The following is a 20,265-nucleotide window of genomic DNA, read 5'->3' as shown; positions in this document are numbered from 1 at the left end:
GGGCGAGGGAGAGGGGAACGGGAGAGGTAGAGGGGAACGGGCGAGGGAGAGGTAGAGGGGAACGGGCGAGGGAGAGGTAGAGGGGAACGGGCCAGGGAGAGGTAGAGGGGAACGGGCGAGGGAGAGGGGAACGGGAGAGGTAGAGGGGAACGGGCCAGGGAGAGGTAGAGGGGAACGGGCCAGGGAGAGGTAGAGGGGAACGGGCCAGGGAGAGGTAGAGGGGAACGGGAGAGGTAGAGGGGAACGGGCCAGGGAGAGGTAGAGGGGAACGGGAGAGGTAGAGGGGAACGGGCCAGGGAGAGGTAGAGGGGAACGGGCCAGGGAGAGGTAGAGGGGAACGGGCCAGGGAGAGGTAGAGGGGAACGGGCCAGGGAGGGGGGGAGAGAGAGGGGGGAACGGGGGGGAGAGAGAAGAACGGGCGAGGGAGAGAGAGAGGGGGGAATGGGGAGAGAGAGAGTAACGGTTGGAGGAAGAGAGAGAGGGAAACGGGTGGGGGGAGGGAGCGAGGGAAACGGGGGAGGGAGAGAGGGAAACGGGGGAGGGAGAGGGAGAAACGGGGGAGGGAGAGGGAGAAACAGGGGGAGGGAGAGGGAGAAACGGGGGAGGAGTAGGTAGAGAGAAACGGTGGAGAGAGAGAGAGAAATACGGGGATAGAGAGACTGAACCGGTATGGGGAGGCGGTGGGTGGAGAGAGAGAGGCACTGAATTGGGGGAAAGAGAGAGACACCGATCAGGGGGAGAGGGAGGGAGAGACCGAATCAGGGGAAAGATGGAGAGAGAGACCAAAACGGGAGAGAGAGAGACCGAACTGTTGGTGGGGGTGGAGGGGAGGGAGAGAGACACACCGATTCAGGAGGGAGAGAGAGAGAGACACCAAACTGGGGGACAGAGAGACACCAAACTTGGGGGGGGGGGGGGGAGAGAGAGAGAGACCGAACTTGGGGGGAAGAGAGAGAGAGAGACCGAACTGGGGGTAGAGAGAGACACCGATTAGGGAGCGGTGGGGGTGGGGAGAGAGATGGAACCGGGGCAGAGGGAGGGAGCCCATTCCGGGGCGAGTGAGGCCCACCCCCTTCACTGGCGGGTGCATGGCAGAGAGAGACCCCTGACCTGTGTGAGGAGGGTGCGCAGTGGGGCAGAGGTAGAGGCTGACACCTGACTTGGGGATATGGTGTGGGGTGCACCCCCGTCCGAGTATAAGGAAACATTTGTTGCAAAGGGTGGCAGAAATTTGGAACTTATGCAAAGATAAATTGATGCTTTTTCAATTGTTAATTTTAAAACAGATGAGATTTTTGTTAACCAAAGGTGTTAAGGTTTAGAAGGCACAGGTAGGTATATGGCATTAAGTTGCGGATGGGCCGTGATTTTGTTGAATGGTGTGAAACAAGCTCGAGGAGCTAAATGCCCGCCTCTTGTTCCTTTGTCCTTGTTTTAACATTTCAGAGCTGGATTGATAAATTTTAGTTGAGTAGCATTATGGAAGGATATGGAAGGTAAGGTGGGTAAATGGAGTCATATACAGGTCAACTGTGATTTAACTAAATGGAGCAGACTGAAGGAAGCTGAATGTCCTCCTCCTGTTCATGTTTGTGTAGAGGTTCCCAGTCATACTCAAAAATACTGATCATATATAAAAACCCAAACACTGGAAGGTACATCTTTCCACATGCGTGGCAAAGGAGCACTTTGTAACAAATCAATTCTATATAAAGGAAGCAATATTACTCAATCCAAGTTGGGATTTTATTTGAAGTAAGCACTTGAAATGAGGTAAACAGTTTCAAGCTGCTGCACTTTCTTCTGGGTCATTAATTACTAATGTTCTCATTTCCTCCCCTCCCAGGTTGAAAGCTGAAACATGGAGCTCTCTGTAATACTTTCCATCTGCTGTTTGCTCAGTCACACATTAAAAGGTGGTAAGTATTACATAGAATATACAACACAGAAATAGGCCGTTTGACCAAACCTTGCTGTAATTGTATAGAGCCTTGGTGAGACTGCACCTGGAGTATTGTTTACAGTTTTGGTCTCCTTGATATACTTGCCATAGAAGGGAGTACAATGAAGGTTCACCAGACTGATTCCTGGGATGCCAGGATTGCCCTTTGAGGAGTCTGGACCTAGAGTTTAGAAGAACGAGAGGTAATCTCATTGAAGCATACAAAATTCTTATAGGACAGGACAGGGTAAATGCAGGAAGAGCGTTTCCCCTGGCTTGGTTAGGGGGAGGTCTAGAACCACAGGACACAGTCTCAGAATAAAAGGTACGTTATTTTGGACTGAGATGAGGAATTTCTTCAGTCAGAGGGTATCTTTGGAATTCTGTACCCCACAGTGGGTTGTGGAGGCTCAGTCATTGAGTATATTCAAAACAGAGATCAATAGATTTCTAGATATTAAAAATATCAAGGGAAATGGGGATAGTATGGGAAAATGACATTGAGGTCGAAGATCACCTATGATCTAGTTGAATGGTAGAGAGAGTTGGGGGCCAACTGGCCTTGTCATGTCCATAAGGCATGAAGGTCATAAAACTGTTTAAATCGAACCTTATTTAAAAAATGGACTTTGCTGGACCAAAATCTTGGCTGCTAAAGGCCACATGATTTGCAAGTTGGCTGCAGTTCTGGAAAGTTCCAACAGTAATTACAGGACAAAGCACAACCTTCATCCTTGTGGAATCTCACACCTATCATTGTGTAGACCCATTACAATGAATGAAACAAGGGAGCAGCAGACATCTGTCTCCCCAGCATGGACTTATAACAAAGGGAGAAACCATCATTATACCTGCAGAGGTGCTAATAGCCACCATCTATCTCCTAGGTGAACAATGGATTTTGACCAGAAGCATAGAAACTGATTGTTTACCTGAAACTGACTCATCATTGGGCAGCCCCACATGACCCAGCAGGTCTGACAGCATCTGCGGAGAGGAATAGAGTTAACGTTTTGAGTCAGTATGACTCTTCATCACCCGCAGATGCTGTCAGACCTGCTGAGTTTTTCCGGCTATTTTTTGTTTTTGTTTCAGGTTTCCAGCATCTGCAGTATTTTGCTTTTACCACATGACCTGAGCTCCTTTGGCCTTTGGAAATCTTTAATGTTACATTACTGGACTTCCAGGGCAATCTGCTGTTAAACATCCAGCCTGTCAACACCAAAGCAGGACTCCAGGATGACAGTCAAATCCTGCCTCAAATCTAAACCTCCTTAAAGCCTGGTTCTCTGGAAGATTCCTGCCATTTTCTGTAGAATGGGTCAAACTCTGAATATCAACCTCATTTTGCTGTGTCATCAATTTTAAAGAAATTCTGAAACTCCTGATTTCAGTTAGCTAAATCCACCTTTGTTCTATGTTATTCCTAGTTGTAAAACTCTTTTTCCTATTTCCTTCTTGTGTGGTGGTGTGTGTGTGTGTGTTTGTAGTTGCGAGGACCATCTGTGGGGTTTGAATGTATGAATAAATATATGATTAATGAAAATGTGATTTAACCCTAAAGAAAATTCACTCCAAGTCACTTTAAAATTGACCCCACAAAATAGACTCCATAGTCTGTTTCAAAAATTAAGACATCTCTACTTACGGACAGACAGCGAAAAAACTAAGGGAGTTCAGTTGGCCACTCCCCTATCCTTAACAAAAATTGGAGTCTCGGGTCCAAGATAGAATCTATAACAAATGAGCCAAAATTTGACCAAAGTCCAAATCTAGGAAACGAGCTGAATCTCATATTAAAAGGAACCGATTGGAAACCAAGAGGAAAAGTTAAGTACGTGAAACAATCTTTAAAACAATTAAACTACTGCAGCAAATTCTCTTACCCAAACACTAGAGCAAAATGGCAAATTTCGATGCACAGATGTTTGTGCAACAAGGAGACTTGACTGGCGAAACACTAGCATCCCTAAGCACAGAACAGTTGAAAGCTGTAGCTTGGGAGGTACAATTAAAACTACCCAATATGATGAAAAGTTACTCAAGATGTTGGTTGATTATTTGGGTCTCAGTCCACAACCAGGACAGGTAGACTAGGGTTAGAACCTGAAACCGATCAACTTCCCATAGCCGGATAGAGCTGGAAAAGCTTAGAATACAGCTAGAGTTTCAGGGAAGAGCAAGAGCTATCCAGCTCTGAAAATTAGAAATGGAGTTACAGGCTCAAAGAGAGAGAGATCAGACAGTTGGAAGCTGCTAGGGTAAACCTCTCTCTACCTGATAACAGTACAAATCTCCTTACCCCAGAACCAAACTTTGAAGCCCTTAAAGGTTTGTTCCCAGGTTTGAAGAAGGTGATGTGGAATCCCTTTTGCCACTTTTGAGAAGGTAGGACATTTACAATAGTCACCAGAAATAATGGATAAAAGCAAAAAATCTTGGATGCTGGAAATCCAAAACAAAAATAAAAATACCTGGAAAAACTCAACAGGTCTGGCAGCATCTGCGGAGAGGAATACAGTTAACGTTTCGAGTCCATATGACTCTTCAACAGAACTAAGTAAAAATAGAAAAGAGGTGAAATATACCAGAAATTTGGACCCTTATTCAAGGTCAGTTGACAGGGAAGGTCTAAAACGTCTATCCTATGCTGACCCCTGAAATGTCTGCTAGTTATGAACAGACCAAGGTTTCCATCCTCCGTGCTTATGAGTTAGTCCCGGATGCGCATCGCCGGTGATTCTGGAATGCTTGTGCAAAACCCATGCAGACCTTCCTGGAGTTTGAAAGGCTAAAACAAATCACGTTTGACCAATAGTACAGCGTATCTTGGGTCATGAGAATTGATATTGCTAGAGGAATTTAAAAACTGCCTACTGTTCAACCTTAATGCACTTAAAGAAACAGAAAGTCCTCACAGACTGGGATGCAGCTGTCACAGTGGAAAGCTTTGACCTTATCCATAGGCCTGGCAACTCAGGCAGACCTTTTCCAAACCACTTCCAAAATCGTTGGAAAGAGAAAAAGGGAGAACTGGATAGGAAGAAAGATACAAATGAGAGTGCGAGATGTCCTCCTCAAGCCCAAAAAGAGAATGCCTGGAGACCGGTGTGCTCCCCCGGTAACAAAATAGGACACTCCAAGCCTGAATGCTAGAAGCTAAAAGAGAAACCCGTGGGCCTTATAGGGCCCCACAAGAATAGTTCCAAGGAGGATACCCCTGTATGTGGTGCAGTTGATCAGGCAGGGACCCTTGCTGCAGAAACTTAACCCCTCTAAGAGTATTGCCCTACGTGTGGCCAAGCCGGACAAAATCTCTGAGAGCTATCGGAGTTTTGTCCTCCCAGGAACAACGTCCCAGTAGCCTTCGCAGGATGCAAGCAAGTACATTGTTCTGCTTGGGGGACACACGGGCCACTTGATGTTGGAGAAAAACCTAAGCCTACCCTCCCAAATCCTCCCTGAAAGCCAAGGCACTGATCAGTGGAATGGGAAGAGGATACACGTCTGCCCCCCTCCATCAAGTCGTCTACCAAGTGCGACCTCGGCTCTGGTCCAGACTGTAGGAATTGTCCCTGAACTGCTGGTGGCAGGAGTAGATTTCCCGCTTTCAATGATTTGTTGAACTGTATCCCTAGATCTCTTTGCTCTCCTATCCCATTCAGTCCTTATTTTCCAAGGTGTAGGTGATGTTTCTGTTTCTCCTACCAAAGTGCATCACCTCATCTATTCCAAGATGAAGTTCATTTACTACTTAGCTGCCCTGTCTGCAAGTTTTTTTGATGATGTATTATGTTGTATTTTTTCTCACCATTTGCTGTGATAAAGAAATAGCAATAGTGCAGAATTGGAATGAATAATGATAACCAGTGAGAGAGAGGAAAAAGCAGAGCATACGAAGATAAGAGAGCAAGAGCAAATAAGGTCAGTTGCGCCATTAATCCCAACATGAAATAAATAAGAGCAGGGGATCAGTGTGCTGTATTACAGTGTACTAAAAGTCCCCCTCCACCACCAATGCTTCACACAAAATAAATCTTAAATTTAAATTTAAAAATAAATGGTAAAAGAACTAATGGCAAAATAATCAAGTTTGGGGCCATCAATGGAATCCTGTAAATTGACGCTTTATTAATAACAGATATAATGGACAGCAATGCCTGATGGGGATTGTACAGTAGTTTCCAGGTGGGAGTGTTGCCACTTTTGAGTGATGCCAGTTTTTGAGTTTTCTGGATTTTGGGAGGCTGGATAAGGATAAGTATTTTGAACAAGTCTTTCATATCCATCTGCACGGTACAGGACACAAGCATCTCAAGAATAGTAGAAAATGAGGCAAAAGGGAGGGAGAAACTTAAAACAATAGCTACCACTAGAGGATAAAGTAATGGGAATATGAACGGGACTTATGTCCCCTGGTCCTGATGACTTGCATCCTAGGATCTTAAAAGGAGAGGCATTGATTGTAATCTTCTAAAATTCCCTAGCTTCTGGAAAAATCCCAGTGGATTGAAAACTAATTAAAAAAGGAGGGAGACAGCAGGGAACTATAGACCAGTTAGCGTAACATCTTTCACTGGGGAATATAGCAGGACCTTTAGAAAACCATAATACAATCTGGCAGAGTCACATTTTTGTGAAGGAGGAATCATGTTTGATAAATCTATTAAGGCTTTTTGAGGATGTAACAAGCAAGGTGAATAAAGGGGGAACCAATAGTATATTTGTATTTCCAAAAGGCAATCGATAAGATTTGCCACATAAAAGGTTACTGCAGAAGAAGAGAGCCCGTGGTGTTAGAGTGATATTAAAGCATGGATAGAGGATGGCTAACTAATAGGAAACAGAATCAGGATAGATGGGTCATTTTCAGATGGCAAATGGGACCAGTGCTGGGGCCTCAACTATTTACGATCTATATTAATGACTTCATTGAAGGGACCAACTGTATGGTAGTGTGTTATGTCCCTTCTGTCAGGTCGCTTTGCAGAATGATGCACGCCTATCTCCTGGTGAGTGAGTTGGTAATCAAGTTGATGCTGGTGAAGAGACCATTGGAAGGTGAAACGTAGGCTATTAATTAACATAGCAACAGAGCACTAACCCATGTGTGCTTCTCAAATCCAAAACACTTCTACAACTACTGATTAATAATGTAGCCCGTGCTACACAGCAATTGGGTAAGACAATCACATCAATCTGCTCACATTCTCTTAAAGGTGTATTGCACCTCAGATTGCCACATCCCTCCCCTTTTACTCAAAGGTACAATTTGCAATCTTTACAATATATCAACTATTTACATAAATAAGCTGTTTACAAATTCAGTCTCGGGAGGCTTCTTCAGATGTGTCGAACATCATAGTTCCACGTCTTTGGATGGTTTATCCGAGGCCTCCCTCTCGGGAGTCATCTGTCCGCTAGGTTCTCTTGGTGGAACCTGTAAATTTGTTTCTTCAACTCTCTCAGGCTCAGTGGATCCTACAGGTACTTCCAAACCAAGGGGAGTTCCTTCCACATGTGGTGTAGACTCAAACGGGCTTGGTGCATCCTTTCTTGTAGATCTGTTTCCCTTTTCCTGAGGTGATCCACATGTCTTCTAATTATCCAACCTTCAACCAATATGTGATAGGAAAGAGGTCCTGTCACAGGACTAACTTCACTTGATAGCCATTTGGGCCCATCTCTAAAGTTCTTTATAAAAACTATGTCTCCAACAGTGAAGTTTCTTACACGGCTGTGGTAATTGTGTCCATTTTTCTGGGCCTCCTGACTTCTCTCTACCTTCCCCCCTACATTCGGCCTTATGAGACTAATCATGTCCTGAGACGTCACTTCATCAATAACTCTGCGGGGGCAATACCGGTGGTCGTGTGTGGCATAGCCCTATAGTTGAACAGGAAACATGATAATCTAGTTGGAATAGTGTCTCCAACCATTTTTTTCATTTTGGACTTGAAGTTCTGGACTGCCCTCTCGACCAAACCATCGATTGCCGGGTGGTATGGCGAGGTGTTATGCCATTGAGACTTGCAAATTTTTGAAATTCCCCGCTGGTGAATGCCGTTCCATTATCAGACACTATTATCTCCGATAACCTGTGTATCGCAAAACTATGATGCAATCTATCTGTAGTGATGGCAGATATAGGTGATCTTACGTTGTGTACATCTATCCACTTGAGTGAGCGTGTATGATCAAGAGGAACATTGTGCTCAAAAAGGGCCCCATGTAGTCAACGTGGAGGTGGATCCTTGGTTTTTCAGGCCATTCCCAGGGATGTAATGGAGCCTAAGGGGGTATTAGTACTGATTGCAGTTCTTTTCTAAGTTATCAATTTCTGTACCCATCCGTGGCCACAAGCAGCTGCACGCCAACATTTTCATTCTAGAGATGCCGGGGTGAGCACTATGTAATTCGGTCAATAATGGCTTTCTCCCTGTCAGAGGCGCAATGACTCTCGCTCTCCACAGTAAGATGCCGTCCTGGCAGGTGAGCTCATATCTCTTATTAAAATAGGGCTTCATTTCATCCTGAGGTATGACCATCCCTGTAAGATTTGTTCCCTTAGATGGGATAAAACTGGATTGCTCTTTGTCCGCTCTCTTATTTGTTTGTTTGGTATGTACTGGTGACGAATCCAGAAAGTTTAATAACAAGACAAGTTCTTGAGGGATAGGGACGTTCACATTGCTGTTCTTTACAGGTAAGTGGCCCAGTGTATTGACATTTGCAATCTGGCTTCCTGGCCGGTGGATAAAAGTATATTGATAAGCAGCTAGAATCAGTGCCCACCTTTGGATGTGTGCAGAGGCAATTGGGGGTATTGCCTTATCTTTCCCGAACAAACCTAGTGGTGGCTTGTGGCCGGGTACATTTGGTAAAATGGTGACCATGGATATATTGGTAGAACTTCTTAATGCCAAATATAATGGATAATCAATCCTTTTTCTATTTGTGAGTATCTTCATTCTGCCACAGTGTTCTTGAGATGTAACCAATTGGCTGTTCGGAGCCATCTGGTGGGAGAGTACTGCCCCTACTCCACATTGCAGGTCAAAATTAATTCCTCCTTTGGGTCAAAAAGTACCAACAGGACCAATGAACGTAGCAACTGCTTTACCATCGTAAAAGTCTCTTATGGAGCTTGCCAAGACGGTCAGTGCTTTTTCTTGAGTAAACCGTATGATGGAGCCAGTACTATTGACAACTTTGGGAGAAAAAGGCCATAATAGTTTATCATTCCCAAGAAGGACTTGAGTTCTATGGAGTTTTTCAGTGCTAGCGCCTCACGAATAGCTCTCACCTTGTCTTCTACTCGGAGAAGGCCCTGCGAGTCAACCCAGGTAAACCACTTCTTTTGCTTGAAAGATACATTTTTCAAACGTACTCCAGCTTGTGAGGAATGTTTCAATACCTCTTCCAGGTTAGCCCGGTGATCTTCATCAGTTTGCCCTGTTACTAGGACATCATCGAGATAAACCACAACATGGGGCACCCCTTAGAGTAAATTTTCCATTGTCAGTGGAAAATGGCACAAGCCGATGAGACTCCGAAGGATAACCGGGTATATTGGTACAATCCCCTATGTGTCCCATGAGGACTTCTCTAGTTCAACCTGCTGGTAAGCGTGGCTCATGTCGAGCTTTGTCTATGCGGTTCCACCTGCCAGCTTGGAGTGTGATTCATCAATTTCCAGTATAGGATGCCTCTCCAGTCTAGCCACTATGTTAACAGTCAATTGTAATCCCTGCATATTCACACATACTGGTCAGGCTTTAGTACTGAAACTATAGGTGCTGCCAATTCAGAAAATTGTACGGATTGTAAGACTCCCAACCTTTCCAGCCTGTCTAATACGACATCAACTTCTTCTCTCAATGCAAAGCGGACTGGCTTCGGCTTCAAGAATCTGGGGCTGCCTCAGGATCCGCATGGATTTTCACTTGCAGCCTGAGACTTTCTGAGCTCCTCCCTGAAAACGGAAGCATATTTCTGTACTAATTCTTGCAGAGCTTTCATTCTGAGTTGAAAAATTTCGGTCCACTCCAACTTTATTTTGTTCAGCCAGGTCTGACTGAGTAGATTTGGACCCTACCCTGCTACCATTATTAGGGGTAGACTAACAGACAGATTCCCATACTGTACTGGAACCTTGCATATACTCCTTACTTGTATATCTTCACCAGTATATGTCTTTAATTTAGCATCTGAATTTTCTAGATTTAACGGGTGGTTTCCATTCAGATATTTGAATGTATGTTCCCCTATAACTGTCGTGGATTCCCCTGTGTCCACCTCCATTTGGATGGGTTTCTCATTGACTCTGTCACATAGATTGGCTCCGTTTTACCCATTTCTAAGTTGTATAGTGAGTAAATGTGGAATTCGTTACCACAGAAAGTAGTTGAGACCAAAACATTGTACAGCTTTACAGCTGTAGCAAGACTTCCCTACTTCTAAACTCTGTTCCCCTTGCAATAAAGGCCAACATTCCATTTGCCCTCCAAATTACTTGCTGTAATTGCATGCTGACTTTATGTTTCATGTATGAGGACACCCACATTGCTTTGTACCACAGCATTCTGCAGTCTCTCTCTATTTAAATAATATATTGCTTTTCTATTCTTCCTACCAAAGTGGATAATCTCACTTTTGCCCACGTTATATTCCATCTGCCAAATGTTTGCGCTCTCAGCCAACCTAGTTTTTCACTGTCCTCCTTACTTCTTTCTTTCCTACCTTTTTTATTAATTCTATCCCACCTTTTTTTAATTAATTCTTGTGCTGTAGCTTTTCTATGGTTCTACACATAAACACACACACATAAGACACAAAATACAAGGATTTTAAGGGTGAGGAAAAAACAGTTCGATAGCACCAATTCGGAGTACAGGGTTAGGTGAGTTGATTTTGCTTGAAGTCTTCCAAGCTTTTTGCAGACTTGTACTTCCGACACAAGGTGATGTTTCAGCACTTATAGTCTGTAGTTTACTTGCTTTTAATGCCTCTACTAGCAATTTCTCAAAAAAACAGGATTTGGAGATGAGGGATAGTCAGCTAATTACTTTGGCAGAATTATGGGAGTTTTGCCAAAAACACAGGAGAGAGAGAGAGAGACGGATGGAGGGGTTTTTAGGCCTTTCCTCTTGGCAAGTTGGGATGCTTCTGCTGGTCACTGCTATCACAGAACCTTGGTCACCTGATCAGCCAATCAAGCGCTGTCGCTAGGCAGTTCTCTCTCACACATGTCCTTTTTGACACCATTGTCCAACCTGGCATATTTTGTTCCAGGAAGTGGCAACATTGTAGGCCTTCTCTTCCTGCTTCAGAGAGCATTTTTTAAAAATTGTAGCCACTGTAGCTTTTTAAAGCCACAGTCCAATCTTAAAGTCACAGCCCAAGAAATAAAAATATAGGTTCTTTACAATAGCAAGAGTTTCGACAAGTATTTGATAAAGAAAATAGTAAGTAAAGTGAATGTTGGTCCTCTAGAGAGTGACAGTGGGGAGATTTAAATAGATAATAAGAAATGGCAGAAGAAATTAACAACTATTTCGCTTCTGCCTTCACTTTACAGGATACAAAAAATATTCCAGTACTAGCTGTAAATCAGGAGGTGGAGGGGAGAGAGGAATTTGGTGAAATTACAATCTCCAGGGAAGCAGCACTGAGCAAACTGATAAAGCTGCAGGCTGACAAGTCTCCAGGTTCTGATGGACTTCATCCTAAGGTCTTAAAAGAGGTGGTTAATGAGGTAGTAAATGCGTTGGTGTTAATTTTAAAAAATTCATTAGATTCTGGAATGGTTCCATCAGACTGAAAAGTAGCAAATATAACCCCTCTATTCAAGAAGGGATGGGCAGAAAACAGGAAATTATAGGCCAGTTAGCTGTCGTGGGGAAGGTGTTAGAATTGATCATTAAGGAGGTTATAGCTGGGCACTTAGAGAAACTCAAGGTAATCGGGAAGAGTCAGCATGGTTTTGTGAAAGGGAAATCATGTTTAACCAATTTATTGGAGTTCTTTGATGAAGTAACATGCGCTGTGGGTAAAGGGGAGCCTGTGGACATACTGGACTTGGATTTCCAGAAGGCGTTTGATAAGGTGCCACATCAAAGGTTATTGCAGAAAATAAAAGCTCATGATGTAGGGGGAAGCATATTAGCATGGAAAGGAGATTGGCTCGCTGGCAGACAATGGAGAGTATACATAAATGAGTCTTTTTCTGATTGGCAGGATATGACAAGTGGTGTCCCGCAGGGGCCTGTGCTGGGGCTTCAACTTTTTACAATTTATATCAATGACTTAGATGAGGGGAGTGAAGGCATGGTAGGTAAATTTGCAAATGATACAAAGCTAGGTAGGAGAGTATGTTGTGAAGGACATGAGGTTGCAGACAGATATAGAAAGGTTGAGTGAGTGGGGGAAAAAAATCTGGCAGATGGAGTATAATGTAGGAAAGTGTGAAGTTCACTTTGGCAGGAAGAATAAAAAAATAGAATATTATTTAAACGGAGAAAGGCTGCAGAATTCCGAGGTATAGAGGGATCTAGGTGTTCTAGTGCATGAGTCACAAATTGTACCTGTATGCAGATACAGCAAGTAATTAAGAAGGCTAATGGAATGCTGTCCTTTATTACAAGAGGAATTGAACATAAAAGTAAGGATGTTATGCTTCAGTTATAAAGGGCATTGGTGAGACCACATCTCGAATATTACGTGCAGTTTGGTCTCCTTATTTAAGGAAGGATGTAAATGTGTTGGAGGAGGTTTACTAAATTGATACATGGAATGAGCGGGTTCTCTTATGAGGAAAGGTTAGAGAGACTGGGCTCATTTCCACTAGCATTTAGAAGAGTGAGGGGTGACTTGATTGAAACATATACAATCCTGAACGGTATTAACAAGGTGAATATGGAAAGGATGTTTCCTCTTGTAGGCGAGTCCGGAACTAATGGGCACAATTTTAAAGTTAGGGGTTGTCCTTGTAGGACAAATGAGGATAATTTTTTTCTGAAGATTGTGCTACTTTGGAGCTCTCTGCCTCCAAAGATGGTAGAGGTGGGGTCATTGAATATTTTTAAGGCAGAGTTAGATATATTCTTGTTAGGCAAGGGAATCAAAGGTTATCAGAGGTAGATCAGAATGTGAAGTTCAAAACACAAACGGATCAGCCATGATCTTATTGAATGGTGGAGCAGGTTTGAGGGGCTGAATGGCTTAACACCTGTTCTTATTTCGTATGTTCGTATGCTTGTCCTTTGTGTTGAAATGACTTGAACCAGCGGAGAGTTTTCCCTCTTATTCTCATCGGCTTCAATTTTGCTGGGGCTCCTTGATGCCACGTTTGTTCAAATGTTGCCTTGATGTCGAGATCAGTCACTCATCTCACCTCTGGAATTCAGCTCCTTTGTCCATGTCTGGACCATGGTAATGAGGTCTGGAGCTGAGTGGCTCTGGCAGAACCCAAACTGAGCATCAGAGAGCAATTTATTGTTAAGTAAGGGTCACCTGATAACAAGGTTGACAACACATTCCATCATTTTCCTAATATTTAAAAGTATACTGGTAATTGGCCAGACTGGATTTGTCCTTTTTTTTGTGGACAGGGAATACCTGGACAATCTTCCACATTGTCGGGTAGATGTCAGTGTTGTAGCTATACTGGAATAGCTTGGCTAAGGGCACAGTTAATTCTGGAGCACAAATCTTCAGTGCTACTGCTGGAATGTTGTCTGGCCCCATTCCTTTTGCTGTATTCAGTGCCTTCAGCTGTTTCGCTATCATGTGGAATTAATCGAATTAGCTGAAGACTGGCTCTATGATGCTGGGGACGTCCAGAGCATGGATCATCTACTTGGCACTTCTGGCTGAAGATGGTTGCAGATGCTTCAGCCTTGTCTTTTGTACTGATGTGCTGGGCTCCCCCAACATTGAGGATGGGGATATTTGTGGATCCTTCTGGTAATGGGCAGTGAAGTACCCCACCCAGAGTGCATTGTGTCCTTGTTACCCTCAACATTAATATGTTTCTAATTGTCCACTCCCTGCTCATTACTGAAGTAAGTAGAAGTTAACCCCATTTTTCTGTCTGTTTTCAGAAGTTGCTGTGACACTAAAGGCACCAGAACATGTTGACCTGCAAGTCGGTGATCTTCGGAACATCAGCATTGCACCAAGGTCGGTTCTGTTTGACTTCATATTTGGCCAAGCAAAGCACGAGATTTGTGATTAAGTGGCTCAGGTTATATTGTATTAAAAGGCTTATTACATCTATAGAGGTAGGAAGAACATAAGAACAGGAGTAGTCCATTCTGCCCCTTGAACCTGTTCCAGCTCAGTTAGATCATGGCCGATCTATATTTTAACCGCGCCTAACCAATGGTAGGTATTTAACATGAAGACCTCAATCAACATCCAAATATAAATTACCTGGCAATTTATCACATTACTCTTTGTGGGACCTTGCTGTGAACAAATTGGCTGCTATGTATCCTACAAAAGTGACTGCACTTTGGAGGTAATCAATTGGTTGGATTGTATAGTCAGATACCCTGAGGGTGTGAAAGGTTCTATACAATGTTAGTTCTTATTTAGTGTGGTTCCTAAAATAGATGGTTATTTGTACAGTTATTTCTTATAGAAAACTGGCTCAATGGGCTGAATGGGTCGCCTTAGTGCTTTAATTATCTTTCAACTCTGCTAAACATCAACCCGCCTAGTCATATTACTGCTGTTGTTGTTTTGGAGGTACTGTTTTTAAAAATTATTTGAACATTTGTGAATATGTATGAACTTTCTGATCTGTTTTTCCTTGACAGTACACTCCTGCAAGAAACTCTTGTTATCACATTCAATGTGATATTCTCATCCAAACAGACTTCAGTTGTTGAACTGCCTGAAAATGTGAGTAATGATGCAATTTTCAGACACTGTTTAATTTTGCCTTTGGTTAAATCCCCCAGGGGATTTTCAAATGCTGTGTAAATTCTGTCAGGTTCACCTGGCAGGTATGCTCAGCAGCTTACCAACCGCAACCACCTCCACACCCTACACTGAGAGCAAGCAATCCATTCCCACTGTTCACTCCAACTGCTGCCAATTGTGGAAAATGTGTGTAAAGTTTCTGCTTGTTCTCCAATCTTGAGTAAACTAACAGGTGGGCAGTGTTCCTGACTGGCTGAGGCCAGCTCACCTTGTCAAGAACCCAGTTGCTTGTTACTTGACTTCAAGTGTCCACGTGACCAAGATTTGATGCATTGTTTTATGAATATCACATGTAGCCTCCAAAGGGTGCAGTAGATCCAATTGTATGGTTATAGTACACTCTGCTTTATTACTTTCTAATCAGCTGTACCTGGTGCCCACCACACCTTCCAATCCTTCCAATGATCCCTTCATGTTGCTGCTCATCCTTTTGCACATTAGAAATATTAGTTTAATGTATTTTCTTCTAATAGATTACATTGCCTTCTCACTCAATGAATTCAACAGTTTTCCAAGTTAAAGGAGTTGAAGTTGGTCAGGCCACCGTGTATCTTCAAAACAACAGTAGCAGCAATATAACCAGGTGGGTTAATGTTTAACATAGAGTTGAAGGATAATTAAAGTGCGGAAAGCCAGCTTTCTGTAGAAGGAACTCAGCTAGTGCCACTCCCCTGCTCTTATCCCATAGTTCTGCAATTATTTTTTCCTTCAGCTATTTATGCCATACCCTTTTGAAAGCCTTGCTTGAATCTGCCTCCACCACACTCAGGCATTGCATTCCAGATTCTCACCAGTCACTGTATGAGAAAGGATTTTTTTGTCATGGCGCCATCATTTCTTTTGCCATTCATCTTAAATCACTGTCCTCTGGTTATTGACCCTTCCGCCAAGGGTCTCTATTTCAGCTTCTCTATTTGCTCTATCTAGATCACTCATAATTTCGTATACCTCTATCAAACCTCTCAACCATTTCTTCTCAAAAGGAGAACAGTTCCAGCTTCTCTAACCAATCCATTTAACTGAAGTCCCTCATGTCTGGAACCAATCTCGTAAACCATTTTTGTACCCTCTCTAAAGCCTCCACACCCATCCTAAAGTGCAGTGTCCAGGACTGGATACTCTACTCCAGTTGAGGCCAAGCCATTGTTTTATAAAGGTTCATCATAATTTCCTTGCCTTTGTTCTCTACGCTCCTATTCATAAAAGCCCAGGATCCCATATGGCTTTTTAACCTGTTTCTCAACCTACCCTGCCACCTTTAACAATTTGTGCACACATATTCCAGGACTCTTTTACAACCATCCCCTTTTATACTGCCTCTCTTCATTCTCCCAAGCAAAATGTATTGTTTCACGCTCCTGCATCTGTCATACTCCCCCCTTTTTCTGCTTTAGCTAACTCTATCTCACTCACCCAGGATGCTCTGGCTTTGGTTGCCCAACTTTTGTCCATCATGAGAATATACCTCAACTCAACCATCTCCTCTTTGAAGGCAGCCAGTTGTTTCTTAACAGTTTTGACTGCCAATCTTGATTCCAATCTAACTGGGACAGATGTAATTTGTAGCCTAACTAACCGTAGAGAACTCCACATTGCCCCTTGTCCTTTTCCATGGCTGACCTAAACCTTATAATACTATGATCACTACTGTCTAGGTGTTGCCATTCTGACACTTGGTCCACTTGACCCACCTCATTCCCAGGAACCAGATCCAGCAGTGCATCCTTCCTCGTTGGACTAGAAACATACTGATCAAGAAAATTTTCCTGAGCACACTTTCTTCCATTACTACCCCAGTCTATATTAGGATAATTAAAGTCCCCCATTATCACTACTCATAGTTTTTGCACCCCTCTTAACTCCTCAGCAAATTTGCTCCTCTACAATTTTTCTGCTAGTTGGTGGCCTATAGCGTACACCCAGTAGTGCAATGGTAGCTCTGTTGTTCCTTAACTCCTAATGACATAGGTTCTGTCATTGACCCCTCTAGGACATCTTGTCTCTTCAGCACTTTAGCATTCTCTCCAATCATACTGCCATCCCCACCCTACCTCTCCTTTCTTTCCTATCTTTCCTGAACATCTTGAATCCAGAGGTTTTTAGTACCCAGTCCTGCTCCTCTTGAACCAGGTCTCCATTATCGCCATATTCCCATTTGGCCATCTGACCTTATTTACCATGCTTCATGCATTTACAGAAAAGGTTTATTTATTCATTCACTTATCACAAAAGAATGCAGATTCAGCACATAATTAGGTAAGTTAATAGTGTTATCGTTCTTTGCAAGGGGAATTGAATACAGAAGTAGAGAGGTTATGCTTCACATTGGTGAGACCACATCTGGAGTACTGTGTACAGTATTAGTCTCCTTATTTAAGGAAGGATGTAAATGTGTTGGAAGCAGCTCAGATAAGGTTTACTAGACTAATACCAGGAATGGGTGGGTTGGTCTTATGAGGAAACGGTGGACAGGCTAGGTTTGTATCCACTGGAATTTAGAAGAGTAAGAGGTGATAAAATAGTTGTTTGATAGGACAAAACTTGAATATTGCTGACGAAAGAGACATTTTTGTTGAAGCTTTTTGTCTTGCAGTTATCAGGACAATTCACAAGAATACCAAATGTAAAGGCATCAACAATGTATACTATGAAAAGAGAGTGCTGATTGGTTGGCAAATGGACTCTGATTGGAAGCGGTGTTGTCCTGGAGAATGCACCAGGCACACCGAATGCACCCAAGCCATTTGCTTACCTTGCAAGCTTGATGCTGAAGTAGGTGCATCAAAGGCATCCTGTGGGATAATGGCTACCCTGACCAGATCATTTCACACTGTATATAACACAAACTTATGAACAGATCTATGGCCGTCACTTTTGGCCCTGAAAAGTGCCCAGTCTACCTCAGGGTGGAAGGGCAAGGTATCTCAAAAATTTGAGCAACAGGTGTTTCATGTTTTGCTACTGCGTTGTAGCAACAAATGGTATTCACCACTAACAGGATGCTGCCAACAAGACGTTCTGCCTATCAGACAAATGAGTATTGTGGTAAATGAATTTGTGCCAGTGTGATGCTAGGTATGTAGACCGTACATCCCAAAGACTGGTGGATTGTGTCAAATAGCACGTCCCTTCCACTGTTCACAGCGGGCAAGGTGAAGACTGTAACCAATCAGCCCGTGTTTGTAAAACTCAAAAAGCAGTGTCTGACATTAGATATGATTCCACAATTGAACAACATTTGCTAAATAATTCTGTGTGCTAAGAATTACGCTGACAACCATTTTACGATTGTCAGTCAGGCTCGCGGTGTAGCACATTTAAATGTATTGGAAGCTTCATACACAGTGCCCTGTTCATTGCAGACATAAAGATGATATACACACATTGCATCTGTTTCAGCTAAATTAAATAAGTGACGGCCATCTGCTGGTTTATTCCTCAGGGCAATGCCTTGACCAATCAGAGTCAAGTTGCCTGGTTTAAATTGCAAACTGTGCTTGGCAGTTAACTGTCAATCACCACCAACTGATGCATTCTCCATGGCAACACCTCTACCAATCAGAGTCCGCTTGCCAACCAATCAAGACTTTTTTTTACAGTATAAATTATTATTTCCTTTACATTTGGTATTCTTGCAAATTGTCCTAATGAGTGCAAGATCCTGAAGGGTCTTGACCTGGGAAGGATGCGTCCAGTCCTGGGAGAATCTAGATCTCAGCATCACTGTTTAGAAATAAGGGGTCGCCCATTTTAGACAGAGATGAGAATTTTTTTCTCTGAAGGTAGCGAGATCTGGAGCCCTCTTCCTCAAAAGACAGTGGAAGCAGAGCCATTGAATATCTTTAAGGCAGACATAGATTCCTGATAAACAAGGGGGTGAAAGGTTATCGAGGGTAGGCAGGAATGTGGAGTTGAGGTTAAAATCAGATCAGCCATGATTTTATTGAATGGCAAGTACGCTTGAGGGGCCGAATGGCCTACTCCTAATTTGTATGTTCATGTACACATTCCCTGTAAATCTAATTTAGATCTTATTGCATGCCTGTTAGTCTGACCTCACCTAAAACATTTATTTCACTCATGCTATCTGTCTTTCCCAACTCTGTGATCTTGTTTCTCTTTTCTAATGGTCCATCTTGGTTCCCATCCTCCTGCCAAGTTTGCATAAACCTTGCAAAACAGCACGTGCAACCGTCCCATGAGGACATTGGTCTTGGCTCTGTTAAGGTGCAACCCACCTGACCTTTACAGGCCCAGCTCCCCCAAAACCCAGTGTCTCAGGAATTCACCCTGCATCTCCAACCATGCATTCATCTGCTTTATCCTCCTATTTCTACATTCATTCGCACCTGGCACCTTTTTGAGGTCAGCTTTCTAATTTCCTTCTTAGCTCCCTAAAATTGCCTGCAGGACCCCATCCTGACCACAACCTCTGGCTGTTCACCCTCCCTCCTCTGAATACTCTGAATGTTCAGTGCCATCCTGGACCCGAGCACCAGAGAGGCAAACAACATCCCAACATGCAGTGCCCAATCTGCTTCTATTTGGAAGGTGGGTGAGAAAGGTAGACTCATTAAGCGCAATGGCTTATTTTTTAACCTGAAATTTAATTTTGTGTACAATAATACTTGAAGAGGAAACATTTTCAGGGCAGTGAGGAAAATGTAGGGAAGTGGGAGTAATTGGATAACTTTCTTAAAGAACTGCCACAGGACCACATGGCCCCCTTTCTGTGCTGTCTCATTCTATCATAAGGAAAAATGTAACTCTGTCTATCACTTCTCTGTACCTGATGGTCAGAATTTACCAAATGTGCACCCTTTCTTTAATGAGAGCATCCTGAGTAAGGGGCAGCTTCCTCCTGAATTCCCGATTACTGGATTGGTTTTCCAATCACTATTTGAAAAGGAGCAGTGAACCCCGGCTGGTTATGGAATAATACCTATTCTTCAAAATTGAGCCTGAGTGATATGGGTGTAGTCTAGGATGCTTTGTAGGTTTACTGTAGTCAATAAACAGGGAGATGATTGTGTAGTGTCAATGTCCAGAGACCCAGGCTAATGCTGTGTGGACAAGGGTTCAAATCCCTCCATCAAAATCCACCAACTCGTGCAATTTAAATTCTATTAATAATCTGGAATTCAAAAGTTAGTCTCAGTAATGGTGACCATGAAACTATTGTTGATTTTTGTAAAAACTCATCAGGTTCACTATTGTCCTTTCGGGAAGAAAATCTGCCATCCTCGCCTGGTCTACACGTGTCTCCAGACCCACAGCAATGTGGTTGACTCTCAACTGCCCTCTGAAATGGTGTGGCAAGCCACTTGATACAA

At 43.2% G+C, this 20,265-nt stretch overlaps 1 protein-coding gene across 2 annotated transcripts in view; it reads left to right on the top strand.

Moving 5' to 3' along the window:
* Positions 1-1,294: 1,294 nt before the first annotated feature.
* The window catches only part of LOC121286833 (cystinosin-like), an 81,957-nt gene continuing 62,986 nt past the window's right edge, over positions 1,295-20,265 (top strand). For both annotated transcript variants that reach the window (XM_041203911.1, XM_041203910.1), the window contains exons 1-5: positions 1,295-1,331; positions 1,847-1,919; positions 14,047-14,125; positions 14,767-14,851; positions 15,406-15,515. In XM_041203911.1, the coding sequence (XP_041059845.1) occupies positions 1,862-1,919; positions 14,047-14,125; positions 14,767-14,851; positions 15,406-15,515 (332 nt within the window). In that variant the 5' untranslated portion in view covers positions 1,295-1,331; positions 1,847-1,861. The remainder of the gene's footprint in view (positions 1,332-1,846; positions 1,920-14,046; positions 14,126-14,766; positions 14,852-15,405; positions 15,516-20,265) is intronic.

The sequence above is a fragment of the Carcharodon carcharias genome, chromosome 14 (genome assembly GCF_017639515.1).
Source record: "Carcharodon carcharias isolate sCarCar2 chromosome 14, sCarCar2.pri, whole genome shotgun sequence".
NCBI lineage: Eukaryota > Metazoa > Chordata > Chondrichthyes > Lamniformes > Lamnidae > Carcharodon > Carcharodon carcharias.
Note: the sequence above shows the minus strand (reverse complement) of the source record. Positions and strands in the feature narration are given on the sequence as shown.